The 22,237-nt window shown below is 51.8% G+C and overlaps 7 protein-coding genes across 7 annotated transcripts; 4 read left to right on the top strand and 3 right to left on the bottom strand.

Moving 5' to 3' along the window:
• Positions 1-627: 627 nt before the first annotated feature.
• ASPACDRAFT_122446 (uncharacterized protein) lies at positions 628-1,756 on the bottom strand. The gene is made up of 3 exons (XM_020196541.1): positions 1,615-1,756; positions 785-1,561; positions 628-686 (listed from the first exon to the last, which is right to left on the bottom strand). The coding sequence occupies exon 2, from the start codon at positions 1,322-1,324 to the stop codon at positions 1,004-1,006; it is 321 nt and encodes a 106-aa protein (XP_020054138.1). The 5' UTR covers positions 1,325-1,561; positions 1,615-1,756; the 3' UTR covers positions 628-686; positions 785-1,003.
• A 2,240-nt stretch (positions 1,757-3,996) lies between these two features.
• On the bottom strand, positions 3,997-5,818 carry ASPACDRAFT_45096 (uncharacterized protein; the record flags this gene model as incomplete). Its single annotated transcript, XM_020201544.1, has 2 exons — positions 3,997-4,265; positions 5,743-5,818. 2 exons carry the CDS (start codon positions 5,816-5,818, stop codon positions 3,997-3,999), a joined length of 345 nt encoding a protein of 114 aa, XP_020054137.1.
• Positions 5,819-9,154: 3,336 nt separating this feature from the next.
• On the top strand, positions 9,155-10,801 carry ASPACDRAFT_62076 (uncharacterized protein; the record flags this gene model as incomplete). Its single annotated transcript, XM_020203754.1, has 1 exon — positions 9,155-10,801. The coding sequence occupies one exon, from the start codon at positions 9,155-9,157 to the stop codon at positions 10,799-10,801; it is 1,647 nt and encodes a 548-aa protein (XP_020054136.1).
• A 914-nt stretch (positions 10,802-11,715) lies between these two features.
• Positions 11,716-12,730, top strand: ASPACDRAFT_1889729 (NUDIX hydrolase). Its single transcript, XM_020198545.1, has one exon. The coding sequence runs from the start codon at positions 11,805-11,807 to the stop codon at positions 12,576-12,578; it is 774 nt and encodes a 257-aa protein (XP_020054135.1). The 5' UTR covers positions 11,716-11,804; the 3' UTR covers positions 12,579-12,730.
• Positions 12,731-12,966: 236 nt separating this feature from the next.
• On the bottom strand, positions 12,967-14,514 carry ASPACDRAFT_62074 (uncharacterized protein; the record flags this gene model as incomplete). Its single annotated transcript, XM_020203753.1, has 2 exons — positions 12,967-14,094; positions 14,143-14,514. The coding sequence occupies 2 exons, from the start codon at positions 14,512-14,514 to the stop codon at positions 12,967-12,969; spliced, it is 1,500 nt and encodes a 499-aa protein (XP_020054134.1).
• Positions 14,515-17,037: 2,523 nt separating this feature from the next.
• On the top strand, positions 17,038-18,024 carry ASPACDRAFT_62073 (cutinase family protein; the record flags this gene model as incomplete). Its single annotated transcript, XM_020203752.1, has 4 exons — positions 17,038-17,083; positions 17,225-17,364; positions 17,445-17,662; positions 17,757-18,024. 4 exons carry the CDS (start codon positions 17,038-17,040, stop codon positions 18,022-18,024), a joined length of 672 nt encoding a protein of 223 aa, XP_020054133.1.
• A 1,245-nt stretch (positions 18,025-19,269) lies between these two features.
• On the top strand, positions 19,270-20,357 carry ASPACDRAFT_1889726 (uncharacterized protein; the record flags this gene model as incomplete). Its single annotated transcript, XM_020198544.1, has 1 exon — positions 19,270-20,357. Exon 1 carries the CDS (start codon positions 19,356-19,358, stop codon positions 20,355-20,357), a length of 1,002 nt encoding a protein of 333 aa, XP_020054132.1. The 5' UTR covers positions 19,270-19,355.
• Positions 20,358-22,237: the final 1,880 nt, after the last annotated feature.

Genomic DNA, 22,237 nt, shown 5'->3' with positions numbered 1-22,237 from the left:
GACATGCTATAGAAATCACAGTGTGTCCCCGTATTATACCATCCCTGGCTATTCTAATGTCAAGTCTTAGATCTTGTCGTTCTTTGCTACGCATATAATGCTACTAGGATAGAGCATCTTAACCCTTCAACAACATCCGAAGTTAAATGTCTCCCTATTGCAGAACCCTAGCGAGACTGCGCATTGGGCACGGACTTCCGAGTTGTTCATTCCTGACCAAGCCCTAGGTGCTGGTCCGTAACCCGGAGTTCCAGGTGTACGCATGATCCCCGGATACCATGTGACTGTGACTAACTATATCAGGAACACTATTTGTAAGCTTTGGGCCCATATCAGATTGATCAGGTATACGGCAATCCCTTAGCCTGTTTTCTATTATGGTCCAGGACCAGGCACTTCAGGAAGCCTCCGAAGGCGGGGTCAACATCAAGAACCTTCTGTGTGCCAAAAGCCGTCCTGCACCGTTTCCTGACTTATACTCGAGATCTCAAGATCCACCGCAACGGCATCAGCTCGAGGTCCACCCCGCAAGATTCTGCCTGGAGTTGAAGTGGACGACGAGCTTCGAGTATTCCGGGAGTGCCCCCCCCACGGTGTCCATTGGGGTGCAAAATGGCGAATGAGCTGGCGCAAAAAGGGTAGGCAGGCACATAATATGATGAGATTCGCTTCAATGTTGCTATCCACTTGGTGTGGACGATTTGGTCCATTACCGTTAATTGCGGTTTCTCGGTTTCTCATTCATCACAGAAAAAATGGATGAGAGGGCAAAGACTCTACTCACACGAATGTACAGACGAGGGCGAGGTGATACGAAAAATCTTGAGAATTGATCAGTGGCCATAAGGTCGCCAGCCGCACGATACTCATGATAATCGTCCTGCACTACGTTTCAGTCATCCAAAGACAAAAAGACTTTAACAGGCAAACCCTAAGGGCTCCGAGATATTCGTGCCGCCGTTGCAGTCCGAACGTGGTAAGAAGGGAACAAGCCGGGCTTTGCTCACAGAGAACCAATGCCAAACATGAGAAAGGCACCCAACTTCTCCATCAGCGGCATCTGGAGCTTCGAGATCACTCGAACGGGAATCAGTAGCAATATGATATCGCTGACAGTATTCGTGGCGGCGGTCGCGAGGTATGCGCCGTTCCGATCAATGCAAGACCCTTCGAGAATCAACGGATTCCAGTTTTTCTCGATGGGGTCACAGGGAAAGATGAGCACCACAGTTAGTGCTATCGTGTATCCAACAACCACAAATCCCACGAGATAGAGTGTGTATACCCACGCTTTGACTGTGTACAGGAGTCTATAGTACAGCATAAGCAAGGCGAGCTTTGCGAATGCGAGACAAGGGAGGTAAACAATTGAGGCGGTTATCACGGTCTCAATGTTGGATAGGGGCGGAATTAATGCCTTAGCGTAAGCTGTGCGCCTTCATAGAAGTGAACGGTGAGCAGCAGTTGCACACGCATGGGAGCTATACCTTTTGTAGAGCTACCAGGGTCGAGGGTGACAACTCTGTCATGTGGATGCCGACCCCAGCGTGGCTGAATCCATCTACAGCAGTCCCAATTAGCTCAAACCTGTTTGATGAGCGGTGCCACTCGTACAAAGTAGGGTCGCTTGGATGGCAGCAGCAAAGGTCTTTTTTGGACGATATAGGTAAGCCGTGAGAATTCGGACCCAAGCGTGAGATTGAGGGGTTCTACCCAGGCCACAATGATGAAAACTACATTCATAAGCGTCATGTTGTGTATTCGAGGAACGCAGATGCAGCACAAGCCAAAAGGGGGGTCCTAGAATTCGTACCGTCATCCCACCAAAATCTCTTCATTACAGCAGTCTTTGTGTAAATCCGCATCACCAGACAGCTTGTGCTCAACACCAGTCCCAACACAACTACCAATTGGTTTGCCTTTTCCAGGTATGGCGTTCGAAGCACGGACATAACGAGTCATGTGCAGAAATTAGGCGACCCTACGGAAGGGTTATTTCCCTTCGAGCATTAAGAAGATTGGGTATGCAGAGCCAGGTGTGGGCGTGAGTGTAGCAGCTGCAGGGCGCTGGAAGTTACGTCATATCCAGTAACATTATCAGCAGTACTATTCGCCACCCAGATACTTATATAATGAACTCTAGAACTTACACTATATACTCACCTTAACAATGAGCTTGTTAGCGGCTCCTTAGTTTGCAGTCATGGATGTATTGAAAATATAAGGGTTTACATAGAATTAATCGGCTGCAGAAAATTGAATGATATTAGTAGAGTTAACTATTACCAAAGCTGCTTGATAGAACCTATCAACGCTTCTTATTTACAATTATACATAGAACTCATATAAGTAATCATTATTCATGATTGCTATCATTGAAATAGGCATTTAATATGACTTTATATATATTCTTCGCTAGTCTATATAGTCTCTCTCTGTCATGGGTGTAGGAAGTCTCTCAGGAGGCGATTTTCGATTATTCAATGGTGCTTCATTGATCCTTGTCAATATCGAAGGATCAATGACCAGAAGGCTTGAGGCAAAAGATGCCGCCGCAGGCGGGGTAAGACAGCAGAACCTGACGAGGCGGTAAACAACGGCAGGACCGGGCCCCGGGTAGGCCATACTCCCTCTCTAAGTTATTTTCTCATACTTAAGAATTTTATTTTTACATGCAGCAAAGTTTATATTTAGTATTATATTAGTATTAAAATAAGCCTATATGAACTATTAAATAAAAAAATGACAGCGGAAATTCATGCTACGAGGAATAAAGAAGAAGACAGCTTATTTGAGTTATAGTCACTATCTAAGTCTTGAAATCGATTATTAAAATATCGAGCTGCTATTATTATCATAAACTTATAACCTAACTGAACTGATTTTACTAATAAGAATTGATGAATTGAATATCTTAAGAACAACGTTATTATGGGACTTAGGCCCTTGTACAGAGCTCGGCTTCATCCACCAGTTGGCGCCTGAGGCCTTGTATGCTATATACTAAAACTAGCACCAGCTTAATACATATAAAACATTTTTATATACACAGAAGAAATAGTCCTCCAGCTTCTTCTTTTTATTCAGTGCTTGCAGCCGGATCGGGGGTGTGACTGCAGTGGATCGAAACCCTCTTCCGAGTTCACCCCGGGAACGAAGGCGTCGAAGGCGAGCTTTTAGACATGATTCTCAAGCTCAGTAGCCATGCTTCCTTCATGGCCAAGAACCTCAGCAGTAAGCCAGCAACAAGCCCACTCAGGACACCCAGTGCTCCAGCATGGGCAACAGTCCTTATACCATACAACTGCCCCCGTAATTCAACCTCCCGGAAACAGAAACAAGGGACGGTCCAGGCAGCCGCTCAAACATAGTCACATTCCTCCACTTAAACTTCTTATTCGCGCGATCCACCGACCGATTCTGAAACTGGCTGCTATACAACTCAAGAACAAGCTTCTTCTGCTGCTACTGCGCTTGATATTGCCCCTCACTATCCCCAGCTGCAGCTGCATCTTTCCCCCCTTCAGAAGAAGAAAAGGGTAAAGGCAACCTAAAGCGAAATACCGTATGCTCCTTCAAAATCACTACCCAATCCCAACCACCAAAGTTAGCACAACCAATACCTCCCAGCCCAGCCTAGCCCAGGCCACCCCCCACCCCTTCAAGAGAAAAAAGAGCACCGAAGACTCACGCGTAACTTTATCCCCCTCCCCCACCACCGTAAACATTCCATTCCTAACCACAATTCTTCTCACCCAAGATTCTCAAGGCACACCAACTCCGGACGATCTTTACCTGCATCCTATAATAGGCGCAGCTGAGCAGCTTATTTCCATTCGAACTCGGCGTCATTACACACCCTGCTTTACTCCGGGGGTCTTCAAGATCAAGCACAGAAAGCATATACTTCACTCACAGCGCGCTCAGGCGCTTGAAAATAACGTACTTGTATTCCCCAGCCCCACCATCGCCCTCACCCTAAGGCTGGTTCTGAATCTAATTCTTGTTCTGGACCTTGAACTTGTTTCTGGCATTCTCCTGCGAGGTCGGCACCCCAAAGACCTCGATGTGGGCGCGCCGCTCCCGCGCTGAAAGGGGCCGGGGTTTCTGGTGGCGGGGGAAGTAGTCCTTGCAGCGGTGGCGGTGGCGATTGTCTTCCTGGGTCGGGAAGATCGCTCGCACGTAGAGGAGTTTCTGTTTGATGCGCTCGGTAGAGATAATAGTTGTGATGTTCAGGAAGTGGGCGTGGAGGAGAAGGGTGTACGCTATATATTTCCCTTTAGAGGTTGTTACTCTTCATGCCAGGGAAATTAGGGATTAGATTAGATGTAAGAGGAGAAGAGCTGTATAGATGGTGGTCGAGCGGAAGTGGAAGTAAAGTAGAGGGTGTATATTGAGGTATAATAAACAGTAGTTGAGAACAATATTAATTGTGCTTATCGGGCTGATGGCTGAGGGCTGATAAGATCACTGCCTTAATGTCTTAGTGGCTTGAGATGGCAGGTGTCGACGATGTCAATTACTGGTTACCTAAACTGTAACTGTATTGTATATAAATCCTTTTTTGTAGTATGGCCTCTGCTGGATGTTTATGCTGGTTAAGATGTTTTTGAATATGCCTCTACTAAATCATATCTAATTGCTATGGCGGTTAATCTCGCTCATATGCATTACAACACTATAAATAAGATATATATATTCCATTATTTGCCAAAGTCGACCACAAGCCAACTGGAGAGTACTCCAGATCGGATTGTTACATGTTTTTCAACCCACCGACTGCAGGATACTTACTTGGACCAGCTGTTTCTCTAGTTTAGTATTGATTGTGCATTGATGAGAACAGTACGTCTCCTCTTCTGAAGACAAGCTACTGTTGGCATCAAGGCTCGAGATTGAATTATCCCATCAAATTGTCATGATCATCTCAAATTGTCCTTGGAGAATGGAATCAATATATTGCGCCCTTGATACCATGGTAGCTGATTTTCTCACGGTCTTTATGTTGAGGACTGAGGAACTAAGGTTAGGTATTATCATGGCCTAAGTAGAAATCTATACATTGGTCCTGTAGCTCAGTAGTAGTCGTATGTGTACTAGATAACATCTACTTTTACCACAAAAGAGAAATCTGTGTCTATTTCCGCGAAAAGTATGTTAATGTGGGATCTAGTCCGATCCCGGATTCGTAGTCTTCGAGATGGCAAAGAGAAAAGACAAATTCACTGCCACAGAGGGTTTCGCCGCAACCCCAGCCCGCGGACCGAGTACAGCACTGGGACCAGGTATCCGACTGAGATAGAAAGTTTCAACAAATCGTGACTGTAATCTGGCTTCTCTTTTTGTGTCTTGCAATCAGGCTAAAACCACCGTTCACTACGGCATGTACATCTTGCTGTCTTCCAAATCAAGTGAAAGCCAAGGAAACAACAACACCCCTCAATTGTGACCGGTCACCGGCGGAACTGGTCGAAGGCGGCCGACTAAAGTGAATGAACAGCACAGAGGAGAAACTTTCGATGTGTTTCTCAAGAAACAACGGTGTGAGGACAATAGATGAAAGGGGAGTATGCAAAAACATACAACAGAAGGGATTCGCTGGTGGTCACCCACCCAACTACTAACCTCCCGGCGTGTGGCTTGAGTACGGCTGAGCGGACGGGAAGCCCTATTTTCCACACCCTGTGGTCGTATGTGTTTGATACTCAGCTTCAAAGAAAAATTACTGTAAGCTCCAGTCACCGGAAGAATGTCGGTGGAAGAGTGCGAGTCGCCAGCCCAGAGGAGTAGAGGCCGGAATCGCGTTCAGCGCGTTCATGGATCGGGTGGGAGGTCTTCCGCACGTTTCGGTCATGTCAAAAAGCTTCTCCGTGGGTAGTCATTGCGATTTAGGTGTGGGTAGGTCGAGGATGATGGTGGGTTCTTCGAGATTGGTGAACTTGGAACTGGGCTCGCAAGAAAGATTGGTATCTTTACCTGGAGAAGGAGGAATTCAGGTAGCCGACGTGAAGATCTCAGGAAAAAGAACAGGAAGATCCTACCAGAACACAAGCAATCGGCTCTTTTGTCTGATGAGAGAGAGAGTTTTGGGGTGGCTGTTGGGGTCGGGAAGCGGCTCCCATAACCCGTAGCAAGCAGGAAGTATGGCTGATCACTTGGAAAGCGACGAGGCCATCGTCGACGAGGGCTGAGACAACCCAGTCCCAATGATCACATGAACTTGTGCATGACATGTCAGCAGGCCCATTATGCTCTACTATCCGTAACATGATCTGACCCCGTATTCCCCACCAGTCCAGACTCAAATTCTGTGGCCCATGCAACATTCCTCCAAATACCTCTGCTCCGTCCGGTTGACACAGTCTATTTAGTCCATCAACCTGCGGTCTCGGAGAAATAGAGCCTCTGATGTCATCCATTCCTAGGACAGCAATCTTCTCGAGAGGCTTAGGCGATTCTCGGAGAGTCTAAGACCCGTAGGCCCGTAGATCGTAGGATTGCGTTTGACGAGCAGCGGACTCATTTTCCGCAGCGGCGTGTATCTTCCGTAGGTGACGCCTCCCTGCCACCCTAAGCCCACCTTCTACTTCATCCAGTACGCTGTAAAATATCCTTTTGGTCTAGATCGAGTGTGGCTTGCGAGCAGGAAAACGGTAAGGAGGGAACTCGGGTTGAGTCGTGTTGGTTGGTTTAGCTAGTGTCGGATAGTCGCAGTGAGACGAGGAGTGAACCTCTGTCCAGCCTCGCCGCTGGAGTGAAACTTAGAGACCAAGCTCGTCATACACGCACGGCGGAAAGGCAAGTACTCTCCTGAGCCGGAACACTTGCACTGCCATCATCAACGATTTTCGAGCTATCCCCAGGCCTCCTTCTTCCATCGCCGTCCAGTACTGACTCTTTCCAGCAACGGAGAATAGATAGACGGACTCCCATCTTCAAAGATAGACCCATCTCCTTCTACCGCTAATACCATCCGAAATCCTCCTACAGAACCCGGCATAGCCCTTTCTCCGTGACCCCATTTCCCTGTCAGGTTTGCGACCCAATGTCTCACAACACCGACCGCTCACCTCGCGCGCATAAGCATGTCTCATTGCTCGTGCTGCGCATCTTCCAAACTCGGATAGACGCAACCAAACCACACTACCGGGGAAATATCGATCTCTCCCCGTCAAGAGGCGACCAGCGCTGCGCTGGGAAACGAGACCGACCACGGGATTGGTCGCCGTGGACATGTCACCTCTCGTGCTCGCCGTACCGGACGACCGTCCGGCCCTGCGTAGGCGTTCGCCATCAACTCATTCGTCGTTCCCTTCCCGTCGGGTTTCGGGAAACCACTTTCAGGGGAGGCGGAATACTGAGCCGTACGAGGAACGGTAAAGAGAGGCGACTGTATTTTATTTCTGTAGGCGTCTATGACGGTAGGATTGGTGACCGCTAGGGAACTGTCTCCTGAGGGGTAGGAGGGTCTTTGCACGGGCTGGAAGACTTTTGCTGTCCCGCGATATGGTCTGAGTGCTGAGTGTTATGCTGGGGTATAATCCGTGCAATTCTCCACATTGACTGGAAGCATTATCCCCCTCTATACCTTTGAGTTCGTAGAGGAGGCTCTCTATTAGCTAGAAAATGCTTCAAGGGATTTACTTGCCCAGGGCAAACGCTTCAGATGCTATTCACAGCAGCGGAGCCAGGGCCAAGAGGACCGACCGAGCTTGTTTGTTCTATAACCTCTGAAAGGATAACTATCTCTACCACTACTCTGCCTTTCAAACAATTGCCTACATGCACCACCCCTCTGCAAGATATCAATGCCATAACCTGAGAAATGCTCTAGATGACAAATCGATCCATCGGAACCCCCTGAACTCCCTGACCCTTCCAAAAAGAAACCTCCCTCTCACACAGAGAGGGGGTACAAAAAAAAGAAAAGATCAGGGAAGCCCACAGAATACCCTCCCCGCTTCCGTCTTGACTGGTGGTACTCTTCATCGGTCAGTATATTGTTTCTGTTCTTCTTTCAGTAAGAGCATACTTACTGGTGTTCATCTTTCCGTTTTGGCAGGGTAAGCCGCACGTCGCTGCATGTTGATGGCTGGCGGATTGCCCTGAAACTGGATGTTTGTGATCACATCTCTCTCGCGGTCGAAATTCTCGGATATCAGGTTAGAGATGTATATCAAAAGGAACCATCCCAGGATTGAGAGTACGATCCCAAGAACGAACTCAAGAGGATTCATTGTGTTTTTGGTTTGCAGCGTGACGCCAGCAACTGATTAGACAGAAAAAGAAGTGATTTGGAACTTGTAGATGGACTTTTCTTGTAGGGCAGCGATCAGGGAAGGGAACTTGTCACACTTTAAGTATGGTTTAGTTGATCGATGTTTTTGACGACTCCGTCCGGTAGTATCGCCCCGTAACAGTTAATCTGGCTACTAGCCATTTCTACGCATCAACAGTACAGTCAAAGACACTTCACACAGCCACCACCGTGATGGAGGAGACTGACGAGACTCATATCGGGAGTCAAGTTATGCTTTCTGAGCTGGCCGTTGCAATCGACCTATGTGGGAATGAGAAGGGAAGGCAATCAATAAATCCTCCACACTGGCTGTGTCTTGAACTCAGAAATACGATTCCTAGAATTGAGAATGAAATTGAATGAATAGGTACATTAACCGTGATAGCTAGCAGCTCCTTGGGTGATGAAGACTTGTAGGCACTTGATGGAATGTCAGAGGAGGGTGATCGACCGGATTAACTTGGGGCATCCAGCCTTTCGAATCCCAAGAAAGAATTGCTAAAGCTGAAACCTAACACGGAGTGAGTAGATGAACCAAGCGCAATAACCTTAGCTTATTCGCTTGGTAGACTGCTCGCAGCTGGAGAGAGATTTTTTTGACCTGATTAAGTGTGGGGGGCGGGTGCATTCAGCCTCCCGGATCCTCAGACAAAGGACTCATGTATGTCCGCTCAAAGCAGTGAGCGATGCCACCACATTGAACACCAACAAAATTTGGTCCACCCAATCATCCACTCTCCGTCCTGCGCAAGCAACTGGACCGTACCTTTGTCACCTACATATGTCAAAGATATCATCAATTTCTTTTTACGGTCTGGTAAAATTAGAATCTTTCATCCCACCCAGGTATAAGATATGTGCACCGAGCACCCCAAACGTCTTCACTTCTCCACCTCGTCTACCCAGCGATCGACCTCACCCACTTCAACTGCCCAAGCCCCTCTCTTTCCGAACCTACAGCCCAAGCGACATCCAGAACTGGCAAGCCTGATCCCACGAGGATGGAATTGTGGTGCTCAGATCCCGACCGCCAATTCGACCAGCAAATTTGGAGTAGGTGATTTTGTCATCTCATCATTTAGCGAGCTGAATGATGGTGGACATTCCAGGCTGATTATGCATCAATCTGCAATAGGAACGACCCACGACCAAGTGACCTATCTCGAGGGTTACAAGGCTTCCACTCGAAAGGTTGCGTACGAAGCCAGATACAGCTCTAACGGCCACATTGCAGACCAAGGGACTCTTCGGACTACCTACATCGGTGTCACATTTGCGTGTAACAAGAGTTTGAACCCATCATCCGGCATTGACAGTGAATTCTTCCTCGTCTGGGATGTCCCTGAGCGCCTGACGACGTCCGATGGTGAGAAGACGAAGGGGGCAGGCAAAGAAGGGTCACCGATCCGCACCTTTCTCCACCAATGCACCGATTTGTACATCGCCAGGTCCTTCCACGACCTCGTTAGGCTGGTGTATCCATACCTCGAAGTCATTTTCACAGCCGAGTTGCGCCGCCCCCGTCCCCAGACTCTGGACGCATATCTTGCTCGTACCCACCTTGCCTTCCGGATGCTGCCCGACCCGAAGAACGAGAACGCCGCGAGGGTCGAGCCCTGTCCGTGCCCATGTCCGGACCACAGGGAATCGGTCGACTGGAATGAAATGATGGCAACGAGCCGTGCGCAGCAGGTCATGGCGGAGGTTCCTCTCTTTGCGTTCTCGGATGTCGAGGACTTTCGCGGCCTACACCATCACCGTGTGTTTGCAGTCACGATCAATGGGATCACCTTGATCTACAAACCGGCCCGGGACAACGCCTGTCTGGTTGACGAGGCCGAAATGCTGAGGAAAGTGGCCGCGTTGCCGAGCGGAGGAGTCCTGCGCGTGCCCAAGCTCGAAGGGATCCTGGGGGCGGGTACGCCGTACGCGGGGATCATCATGACCTATATCCATCCGGGGACCCCGTTGTGGGATCTGGTCGAGTCGGGGCGAGTGGAAGACCCAGCCGAGTGCCAGAAGTGGATGGGTCAGATCTCGAACGCTGTTCAAGCCCTGCACCAGAATGGGTGTTATTTGGGAGACCTCCAGCCGGGCAATGTGGTGATCGACGGTAAACGCGATGCTTGGCTGATCGATTTTGAAGGTATCCGGGGGGAAAGGCCCGAGCAATTTCCAGCTGATGACCCCGAAACTGCAGACCTGCGCGACTTGGCCTACATGACGGCGTATCTGGAGATGCATGGCCGAAAAGCACGCGAGGCAGTACGCCCTGGCCGCCGATTCAGGATTTGGTTTGGTCGCTTGCGCAGGCGTCTGTCCTGTCCTTTCTTCCGCCAGCATTTCTTGGTTCCTTTCAGCCTCCTGGTCGCTCTTCTGCTCGGTCACTGCCTCGGCCTTTGGACTGGCCTCTCTAGCCGCCTGTTCGCTAACTTGCCCACGCTACTGTGCGCTCTCTTCTGCATTCGCCTATCTGCTTTCCTGTTCAGCCGGGTGTTCTGATCTGCTGTTGTTTCTCGCCCCACCCGCCCCCTCCCTCCACGCACCTCCTCTTCTTTGCTATCCTTTGTTCTTTCGGTTTTGAACGGATAAGAAAACAACCCAATTGACAGAAGACCTGAACAAAGCGGCCGGGGGCCATGGTCATAGTGCATGTAAGCCCGTTCCGCCTACATAGTGTCCCTTTACCATTGCCTCTGCAAAGTTCAATGTCACTATCATCTAGTACCGTATTGAGAGCAGAAAGCACTCTCCACCACGTCGGAATTAGCTTGCTACTCCAGCTCCTGTATGGCCCCAATGTCAATTGAACATAGGATTGAGAATTCGTAAGCTATTTCAGCAGCCGCCCCGCCTGGCAGCAAGCGTACCTGTGATTCCTGCGCGGGCTGCCAAGACCTAGCCTCTGGCTGTGGAGGCGGAACCGCTTTTCCACCAATGCACTAGCCACAGGAGCCACAGGGGCTCTTGGCAATCAATGTGCTGGAGAGTCTCCTGCACATTAGAACCGCATCGACCCAGTAGTTAGTTAGAATTAGATCGATGAGCCGGTGATTGGTAATTAATCTGTAGAACATATCGCCAGTCAAAGGGCTCAGCAGGGCGTGTACTTGCATCTTTCAAGCACCTTTGCTTAGTTCTCCTTTGAGTATCTTCATGAGCATTACCTACTCCTAGGCAAATGTCTACCTAGTATGTATCGATTCCTTGCGATCTGAATTCTGCAGCTGGGGGACTTTCAGTCCTACTGCCGCCGCCCTCCAAAAACCCCTCCGCTAGCCAGCGAACTACTGAGTAACTTGAAGATCCAGGTACCCAGCCCACCAACCAACCAAACCCCATCAATCACGGCCCACAACCCCACCACCCAAACTTGCGAAAATCTCCACTGCAGTACCAGATCACATCCGGGATCCATTCATCCAGGAACTCTTCTCCCCAACCTGCTACTAGACCTCCATCTACTAGGTATACAACACAAAAACACCACAGCCACAACCTCAAAATGTCATCACCCCCACTCCCACCACCACCACCACCCTCCACAAACACCTTCACCCACTCCCCGACCCTAGAACTGTACACCCTCCCCCTCCCAACCTTCCTCACCACCCCGCACTACACACACACGCACACACACCCTCTCACCCTCACCCCCACCACTCACATCGTGACCGGCGCCTTACTCTTCGCCGCCAATCCTTCACCCCCACCAACAACAACAACAACAATAACAACCACCCCCAACCAGCCCCCAGAAGAACAACGCATTCTCCTCCTCCGCCGCGCCCCGACCGACTCCTACCCGGGCCGGTGGGAAGCCCCCGGCGGCTCCTGCGACGCCACCGACGCCTCCATCCTCGCCGGCGCGGCCCGCGAGGTGTACGAGGAGACCGGGCTGCGGGTTTCACGGTTCCGGGCGCTGGTCGGGGTGGATGCGTGGGAGGTTGTGCGGGCGGATGGGGTCAGGAAGGTGGTCAAATTTACGTTCCTGGTGGATGTTGACGACACTCCGCCCACAGAGCGATTGGGGGGCGATCGGGTGCAGAGGGGGGAGCTTGATGGGGGGGTGGAGGGTGATGGTGGTGGGGGCGGACTGGGCGGGATCAGGCTCGAGCCCGCGGAGCATGATGCGTTTGTGTGGGCGACGGAGGAGGAGGTGCGGGCGGGGGTGGTTTGGTTGCGTGGGGAGCGGGTGGGGATGGAGTTTGTGGGGAGGCAGGCGGAGAATTATCTCCGGGGGTTTGAGGTTGTGCGGTCTTTACCGAGGGGGGTTTGAGAGTTGATGGCATTCGGGAGGGGGGCAGAGGGTCGGCAGTGATGGATGTTGAAATTTGGGAAGGGGATTACTGCAGGTGCCTGTGGTTGGTTTGAGGGGTGTGTGTGTATGGGGATTACTATGTTTACCCTAATATGTGATGCAATCCACGCTTAATTAAAACATATACATCAATCCTTATTTATACATATACAGTCATTTAATGATACAGGCAAACTATCTACTCGTCATGCTCGTCAATATCGCCATGTCCCCTTCCACAAGGGCAATTGCGGCCTAAAATCGGTGCCTCCCAGTCCTCACCAACCCAATAGTCCTCAAAATCGATGCCATACTCCACCCAATCCTGGTCCTCCCATTCATTCCACACCGTCGTGTCCTGCACTAGTCACTCCGACCGAGTGGTGTTCGTCGTCTCGAACAGCACGCGCTTGTAGGTGGTCAGCGGGATCGCGGCGTGGTCGGTGACCTCCAGGACGAGGTGGAGGGTCCAGCAGCCGGAGGTGTTGGAGCTCTTGCCGTCGCAAACCACATCCGCGCCGGGGAGCGTGACCTGCGTGCGCTTCCCGTCTCCAGAAACCGTGAAGTTCAGCGTGGGGATCTGGTTGTCCACGTTCCAATCCGTCGAGCCCGGCTCCTTGTACTGGAACCACCGGAACGAGAGGCTGTCGCGGTCGGGGTCATACGTCCCGGACGCATCCAGCGTCACGGTCGCATTGGGCGTCGAGGCGATGACCAGCGGGGTGAGGTCGGCATGCTCGTTGACCACGACCACGGGGTGGTGGTTGGCCTTGCTCTCGTTGGCGGGGAGGGCCCACTGCATGCGGGCGGCGAAGTCATTCTGATACGCGTCTCTCCACCGCCAGATGGCCGCGTGGTTGGAAGTGTAGGTCCGGTTGTTCTGGCCGATGACCCGGTCGGCGGCGTCGCTGTACTGCCGGTACTTCACCTGCTGCGAGAGATCCACCAGGGCGTAGCGGCCGCCCCAGGATCCGTAGTCGGGCTGCTCGCGCACGCCCAGACCGTTCTGGATGAGATACAAGAACGTCGGGGTGTCCCCCTCCATGATGTACTTGTAGTCCGAGTACTCCTTGCCGTAGGTGCCGATCTGGATGTTCTTCTTCAGCCAGGCGGCGGACACCTTGGTGAAGTCCGGGCCACCGACGTCGAAGTTGTAGTATTCCTCGCCGGAGATGGCGGCCCAGGCGGCCAGGCCGTACTGGTTCCAGCCATGCATGGAGGCGATGTAGAAGATGTCGGGGAACTGCTCGCGGATCCACAGACCGCTGTCGTCCTGGTCGGAGATGGTGTAGACGCGCAGCTGGCCGCGGAGACGGGCCGCCTCGGTCGCGTTGAAGTTGTGCTGGACGTAGTACAGGGTCTCGGCAAGCACGTTCACACCGCCCCACCCGAGGACCCAGAGGGGTTCGTCGACCGGTTGGCGGAGTCGGTTCAGCAGCAGCTCTGCGCCGGAACTGAGGTTCTGGCCGGGACCAACGCCTTGCATTCCGTAAACCTAGATTTGATTAGTGGGGGTTCGTGTAACGACGGATGGAATGCTTACAGCTGGGCCGGACTTGACAACACTGTGGAGGTACTCGGCTGACGGATATGGGGAGGACGGTGAAGTGTGCTGGTTCAGGTTGTCCACCACCTCGGCGTATGCGTCGACCACTGCCGAGATCTGCTCGGGATACACACTGTCTTTCAGCCAGGTGGAAGTGACGGCCGTCATGCCTTCGATCTGGAACTCATTGCTGTAGAGTAGGAATCGCACAAAGGATTCTGTGTCATCGGGCTCATTGGAGATGTCCGAGAGAACGAAGACGCGGGGCTTGGACGCATAGGTCAGAAGCGAGGAGCGGTTAACAGCCGTAGTGGCGTCGGCCACAAGGGCATTGAGACAACCAAGCAGCAGCAGAGAGAGTCGTCTCATGATTGCAACGTATTCGAGAGATGTGACTTTTGAGAAGAAACAGCAATCAAAAGTCCCAGTGAGAAGGTGGGAGCCAAGCCGGTTTATATGGGAGTTGCGGGGACGACAGAGAACTAGTTCTTGGCAGTTGAGCAGGACAGACGGCGATGAGTCGGAATGACGATGTTATTGCCAGTTGTATAGGGCCTGTGAGCCTGGGGTATCCACCGCCTTGCCGGATTGAGCGAAGCCGTAGCCGAGCCGACCGACGGAGGGGGGTTTCGGCTCCAGCCCAGTCTCCGCACCTCCGCAAACTTCCCTCGTCTGCCTTGCCATTTCTGCCGTCTCTACCGGTTCTACCCATTTTTCCCCGACTCTTTCGGCTGGGTGTGGGGTAGTCCCCCGTAACAGGTCGTTCTAACCCCCAGCCAGCGGTTGCAATTACCCCATTAGCTCCTCAGCGAGAGCTCGGAGACGACGAAGAGTAACTTTTTCCCCACCGGCACTTGGTTGCTGACGATTCTCCACGAGGTTCTTCCCACTCGTACAAGTATGGCCTTGATTCCCCAACAATTTCGCTCTCCATAATTGCACTCATGCAAGGCAAGAAACTTCCTTGCATTTCCACAGCAAAGGTTGGCTCACCCACCCATTACCACTATGACGCGATGGAGCCCCAGTCCAGAATCCCCACAGAAACCAGCAGCTATGGGAGCCCGTCACCGCAGAGACATTCCCTGCCTCAATCCGCAGAACCCGCGTCAGTGAAAGCGAGCTGTCTCCAGTCGGCGAGAAACGGCTTGTCGTGAGTTCTGCCACATAGCACCAAAATCTGCACCTCTCCAGTTGCAAGGCTCATCAAGAGGAACACAAGTGTACCTTTTCATCAACACGGCCGGATTTTACGGCGGCCGCAATGCCCAGCATGGAGTATGCCTTGGGCATCTCTGAGTGCAACCTGGTCGTGCATTGTCAAGGTCATCGGCATCCCGAAGTCTCCCGCAACCACGCGACTTTTTCCATCCATGAAGTTCCGACGACACCGGTAGCGGAGTAGGCGGGCGGGACCCTGCATAAGGTCGTACGGCGGCACGGAAGACGTATTCGTATTTCTACCCAGAATGGGATGTAGATCATAAAGTCACTGATGGAAATCAAGGAGTGGCTACAAGATTCCGGTGTCAGACGCTTGGCCATGCATGGCAACGGTAGTGGTCATAAGCCTTGGACCTCAGATTCGACAGAACGTCAGGTGAGGCCTGGCTGCAGGGCAGAGTGCTGTTATCACCACGGTAATGGATGTCCTCGATGGTGCCAAAACATCGGGTGAGGGTTTCTTGGCAAGCGTGTTATTCTTGGCAAGGATGGCGAGACTGATCTCAATCTCTCCCGGCTGTCGAAACTGGTGTTCTGTACCGGCTGCTCGTGTTGCATGGTTGTTCGGTAGTTGGGATGTGGACGGGGTGCTTTAGGGGCCCAAGCGTACCTATAAGCTGAAAAGAAAGGGAAGAGAAAGAGAAGGAACACTGAGCAAGGCTAGGGAAGGCGAGCTGGCCGAGGAACAGACTGCAAAAAAGTCGTAGGTGTGAAAGAGGTTAGACGATAGTAGAATGGTAGCAGCATGTGGGCGGGTGTAGCGGTGGTGACAGTACTTATACCTACCAGCAGCCTGCTGGTAGTAATTGATGCTTTCCAATCTTTCTGTTTCACAAGGCAACCTTCCTTCATGGTTCGAGGACCGGTTTAAGTCAGGCAGGCTTGGCAGAGTGGACGGTCGGGCTCGCAGAGTATGTACAACGTCCTGTAGTTACTTGACAACTCTTTATATAAGCACACTCAGGCAGCTAAGTGCTCCAAGTAGCCTCCCTTTTTATCCACTCCGTTGTATAATTCTTGGACCAGCAAATCAGCTTTGATGGCATCATAACTCAAAACTATACCCCAGCAAGGGCCCTCATACCTAGTTGATGGCTTCTCTGCCTTCGAGCACTCTTTTAGCTTCGTGGTGTTCAGATTGGGATGGGCCATTCTTTTAAGATCAGTACTGTACCTGAGCCACAGAGTACAAGTCGCTTATTTGTGGCATAATCACTAAGCAGCGCCCTCAGGATCGACACATCATGGATAGTCACGCACTTTTTTCGGTCCTCGGGAGCGTCCGCGGTACTTGCCTCTAGCACGTGGGTGCAATAGGGGCAGGTGTCACCACAATATTCCATGGCACCGTGCCATGGATGTGTTGTTCTTAGATTGTTCAACCGGTGAACCGCTGATTATCCCGACCCAGATGGACAAGACTTGACTACCATACCATGCACGTCCCCAGTCAATGATGAGATTCATGCACTACTTGCCGTGTATAAGTGATGCTGTTATGTCAAATCTTGCAGGTCTTTGCTAATCTAAGCACTAAAACCCCGGTCGCGTTTGTGTCAGAAGATTGAAGTTCATGCGGGAAGCAAAGGGTCTCGTTTTTGAGGTTTCCAGCGGCCGGTTGTTTTTCGTCTCGGCTGAACTCCGGAGTTTGTTGGACCCTACCGTTTCATGGTTCAGGGCTCGAACGTTGATCTCCGCCTCAAACTCAATTTAGGTTCTTTCAGTTCCATTCCCCTTCGATGAAGCGCCAATTTCTCCACATCCATCGGTAACCTAACCCGCTTCGAGTCTCGATCAGGGTCCGGACCCTGCCGCATTGGTTTCCTCGTTGGTGCCCTTGCTACGCTGGCCGTAGCAAGCCCCGTCCCCGCCCCTGCCCCGGAGGCCGGCCAACTCCAAACCCGTCAGTTCATGGACTCGAATGATCTCACGTCCGGCTCCTGCAAGGACGTCACCTTGGTCTTTGCTCGAGGATCCACCGAGTTGGGCAACATGGTAAGTCGTTCCTCTTCTACCGCCCCTGTGTCATCTCAGATTATGCTTCTGCTCTCGCACGGTACTGACCCCCGAAACAGGGTTCCGTCATCGGACCTCCCCTCTGCACCGCCCTGAAGTCCAAGCTTGGCGCCGACAAGGTTGCCTGCCAGGGTGTTGGCGGCCTCTACACTGCCGGACTGATGCAGAATGCCCTGCCGCAGAACACCGATCCGGGGGCCATCTCCGCTGCCAAGAGCATCTTCGAGCAGGCGGCTTCCAAGTGTCCGAACACGAAGATCGTGGCTGGTGGATACAGGTATGCATTTCCCCTTTTCTTGGCTATCTTATGATCAAGACACGCACTCTCCTGCCAACCTAGTCCGACATGGCTAATATCCCGGGTCAAACAGTCAAGGAAGCGCCGTCATCGACAACGCGGTGCAGGCGGTCAGCTCCTCCGTGCGCGACCAGATCAAGGGTGTGGTGCTGTTCGGGTTCACCCGCAACGTCCAGGACCACGGCCAGATCCCCAACTACCCCAAGGACGATGTCAAGGTGTACTGCGCGGTGGGCGATCTGGTCTGCGACGCGACGCTGATTGTGACGGCCGCGCATCTGACCTACGGGCTGGATGCCGGGGATGCGGCGAACTTCTTGGCGTCCAAGGTCAACGCTTAAGTGCTTCGTCAGGGTCTTAATGATTAGGAACCATCGGTGAGGTCGGGTGGTGGTCGATGGAGGATGATTTACGGGCTTTCATATAGGATTTCTTTCTTTCTCGGCTTTTTTCTTTTTGTTGGCAATTTTCAGGATTATCCCGGACAATTCGGTGTTCTGTCTGACGGGTATACTATATATTATATATCCTCATCATTCCGTCAAACCCATTGTGATGTGTTTGGGCAGTGGATGTGGCGTATATTCTAGACTGTGCTCCCGACTGCAACATGTCAATCAGAGCAATCTAATGAGTGCAGGTTGTTGATAGGTTTGGCCCAGATTTGTACTCTCTTGTTCCCGATCAAGAATCAAATTACCTGCCGCCACTAAACACGGATTCGTCTCGTCAAGGATTCGGAATACTGATAATGATAGATGTCTTTTCACCCAAATCAGAAAATACCATTCAAGCAGAGCTTCATATATCCCACGGTAAGTCATAGGTTTGAATTAGATAGATAAGTCTGTGCCGAGAACTTGAGTAATCGCGTTCTCTCTTGTCTTCTCTCTCAGCAAAGAGCCGGAAATAACGCTCCGGAGGCGGAGTTAAACTTCCGTGCCCGCGGCGCTGCGCTTTGAGAACCCCGCCGCCGGCTGACACGAGAGTCCGTGGCTCCTGATTAGTCTTTCGGCTCACCGCCTGTGGGATTCCCCGCGATAGCACTCACTGGCACCTTGATGACCCGATGGTCCCGTGCGCGTCATCGTCCGAGAGCATTGACGAGATTGTGAACCAACCCACATCTCCACCGGTAGTTTGTATTTGTATAGCTGATCAACTCCAGAGTCAACGGACATCTGAATCAGTACAGTCACTTCAGGGACTACGAAGAGTAGCCGGTGCTTGAAAAAGCAGTAATCGGTTGATGGGCGATCGGCGGATATAGGCCCGGCTCTGGAGATAAAGCGGAAGTACTACTGTAGATTAGTGTCGTCAGCCAGCGATTGCACCTGTTCGTTCCAGGTCACCCCGCAACTAAATACGGCTCTGGGGGGAAGGCTGGACTTTGGAATGTCACCCGGGGTTATGTGGTCTAGTGGTTCGCACACTGTGTGTTCTATGGTTGGGCACTGTACACTGTGGAGTTAAGCGGGAATAGAGGTGTCATCAACCAGAACTCTAAATCCCGGGTGGTCAGCCATACCGTTGGGTCTGCCCAAGCACGGTATAAAATCGAACACAGTATCCTGGCTTGAGGTTTTTGAAGTACGTCTTTCTCATATTCACCATCCTATACATCCTCATCAAAAGACATCGACCTTCCAACAACCAATCTACCACCGGAACCATGACCTCCAAATACGCCGCTGCCCACGAATCTCCCAACGGCCCGGGCGACGCCCGCCCCACGGCGCAGACCATCATCGACGACCAACACCTCCGCGACAAGCTCACGGGCAAAGCCATCCTGATCACGGGCTGCTCCTCGGGGATCGGCGTCGAGACCGCGCGCGCCCTGCACACGACCGGCGCGACCCTCTACCTGACGGTGCGCGACACCGCGAAAGCAAAAAAGAACCTGGGCGACCTCGCCGCCAGCCCCCGGGTGCATCTCCTACACCTGGACCTCAACTCGCTCGACTCCGTGCGCGCCTGCGCGGCAGATCTTCAATCCCGCACCACCGCCCTGCACATCCTGATCGCGAACGCGGGCGTGATGGCGTGCCCCGAGGGCCGGACGGCCGACGGCCTCGAGGTGCAATTCGGCAGCAACTACGTGGCCCACTTCCTGCTGTTCCAGCTGCTGAAGCCGCTGCTGCTGGCGTCGTCGACGCCGGCGTTCCACTCGCGCGTCGTCATGGTCTCGTCCGTGGGCCATCGGTTCAGCAACGTCCACCTCGATAATCTGAACTTGGAGGGCGGGGAGTACGAGCCCTGGAAGGCGTACGGGCAGAGCAAGACCGCTGTGGTGTGGATGGCTAATGAGATCGAGCGGCGGTACGGGGGCCGGGGCCTCCATGCTCTCAGTCTGCACCCCGGCGGCATCCAGACCGACCTGGCGCGCCACATGTCGGAGGACCAGGTTGCGGAGTGGACTGCGGATCGCGAGTTCATGCTCCACTTCAAGAGTCCCGCCCAGGGCGCCGCCACAACCGTTGTGGCAGCTGTGGCGGCGGAGCTGGAGGGCCAGGGCGGGCTGTATCTGGATAATTGCCAGGTGGTGACGGATGAGCACGACCCGGCTAGCGGGAGGTGGGGCCCCGGGTATGCGTCCTGGGCCTTTGATGTGGAGGGGCAGAAGAAGTTATGGGAGAAGACTTTGGACATCCTCCAGCTGCAGGACGAGTGAGCGGTACGGTACTCGGACCATTCGCCGGCAGTTGGTCGATTGCTGTGTCCCGGCCCGCCCACGAAGGACCCTCTTCTGATCGGAGATATTGCTGATTAATTCGGAAGCGGAAACGGGTTACCGCAGTGTGCTTGATATTATAGCGAAGATAATGTATAATTTGATTCTATTTCTGACTATGTTACCTATCCTCTTTTTTTTTAGCAGGAACTACTCATTGTGAATGGGTTCCATTATTCGAAAGATTTCGGCTCGTTAAAGCAACGGTTCCGCTCAGTTCCACTTAGCTCCAGTAACACCTAGCTTCATTAAATACCTGTGGTTCATTCGGGCCAGTGCATATAATTCCTACCATAGCATCCTCCCAATCGCCCGTTATCTACGCTCTGCCTATTACGTCCAAACACCTATATCGTGGCAGTCACTACATGGTGGGTACAAATGCCGTCGCAAATAGGATTCGAGTACATGAACGTGGTTATGTTGTTAACTTCATAATCAAATTGATAATAAGGCCTTGTTTTCTGGTAGAACATATAAATCTGTAGTAGTACAGCACCATAGAGCATATTGTTGTGATATGATATAGTTATAACTATGTCCTCAGCCTATAAGAATATTAAATATATAGCCTACATATGCCGTGTCTAGAGCTCTTTCCCACCAACAAAAAGTAAATTATCATTTTGCCTCACCCCTCGACTGAGAGGAATGTCAGGACGTTGAGAGGATTCAAATCCTGCCAATAGCTTCTTCAATCACTTCTGGGCTAACTACAAAAGACAAAAACATACAACAGAAGGGATTCGCTGGTGGTCACCCACCCAACTACTAACCTCCCGGCGTGTGGCTTGAGTACGGCTGAGCGGACGGGAAGCCCTATTTTCCACACCCTGTGGTCGTATGTGCTTAGCACAATAAGTCTTCATTTCATATAGAGCATGTCGGAGCCTTTTCAAGTCAGCAAACAATCAGATCGTATCGAGGGTTGCTCGTACAATTGTAGAGCTCAGTGTATTTGTGGGCACTCTCCAATAGCATTTGGTGAGTCCTTATTAATTTGTTGCTGTCTTGGTCGGAAGTTCACTTGGACAGGCTAAGTAGTAAATGGCAAGCCTCAAGTGTATCTTGTGTGTTGTATGATTCGAGATTTGGTGTTCGGTAGAACTGCCGGTTAGGGCTTCTCTCCTTCGTCGGGTGGCACTGTCGCGGCCGCCAATTGAGTTTACCTAGACACGCCTACACTTCAATATATTCAATACAGGGTCAATCACTCACGTGCATGCATGCAGTAAACTAACGGGTTGGTAGAAACCTCTTCTATGCTTTGATAGACGTACAAGTGGAAGTAAAAAAAAACCACCGCTTCCAGGTAGATCGCGATCAACTGATGATCTGGGCGCGGACTTGATTGGCGGGCCGAACCGAGATCCTAACGTAATCGTCAACCGAGCGAGCCACGCAAGCGAGCGAGCCACCACCCCCTGAATCCTCCCACCTCCAAGAACTGAAGTAATTCAGCGGTCAATTACACCACCAAAAATGCCGAAATCATCAAAAGACTTATTGTACCAAGAGAGCCGAATCTGCCTTGCCCTTGAAGCTATAAAGACCGGTCAAGTTGCCTCAATTCGTAAAGCTGCTGACGTTTTTGATGTTCCTCGCTCAACTCTTCAACACCGTGCAAATGGCCGTTCATTTCGTCAAGAAACTCGCCCTAATTCTCATAAACTTACTGCGAGAGAGGAAGAAATACTTAAGAAGTAGATTCTCTCGCTTGACGCCCGCGGCGCACCTCTAAGAAACTCCGCAGTTCGTGAGATGGCCAATATATTGCTTCAAAAGCATAGAAATCAGAAGAGACCGATAACCGTGGGAGA

This window comes from Aspergillus aculeatus, assembly GCF_001890905.1.
Source record: "Aspergillus aculeatus ATCC 16872 unplaced genomic scaffold ASPACscaffold_12, whole genome shotgun sequence".
Classification (NCBI taxonomy): domain Eukaryota; kingdom Fungi; phylum Ascomycota; class Eurotiomycetes; order Eurotiales; family Aspergillaceae; genus Aspergillus; species Aspergillus aculeatus.
The sequence above is the reverse complement of the archived record's forward strand: the minus strand, read 5'-3'. Positions and strand labels throughout refer to the sequence as shown.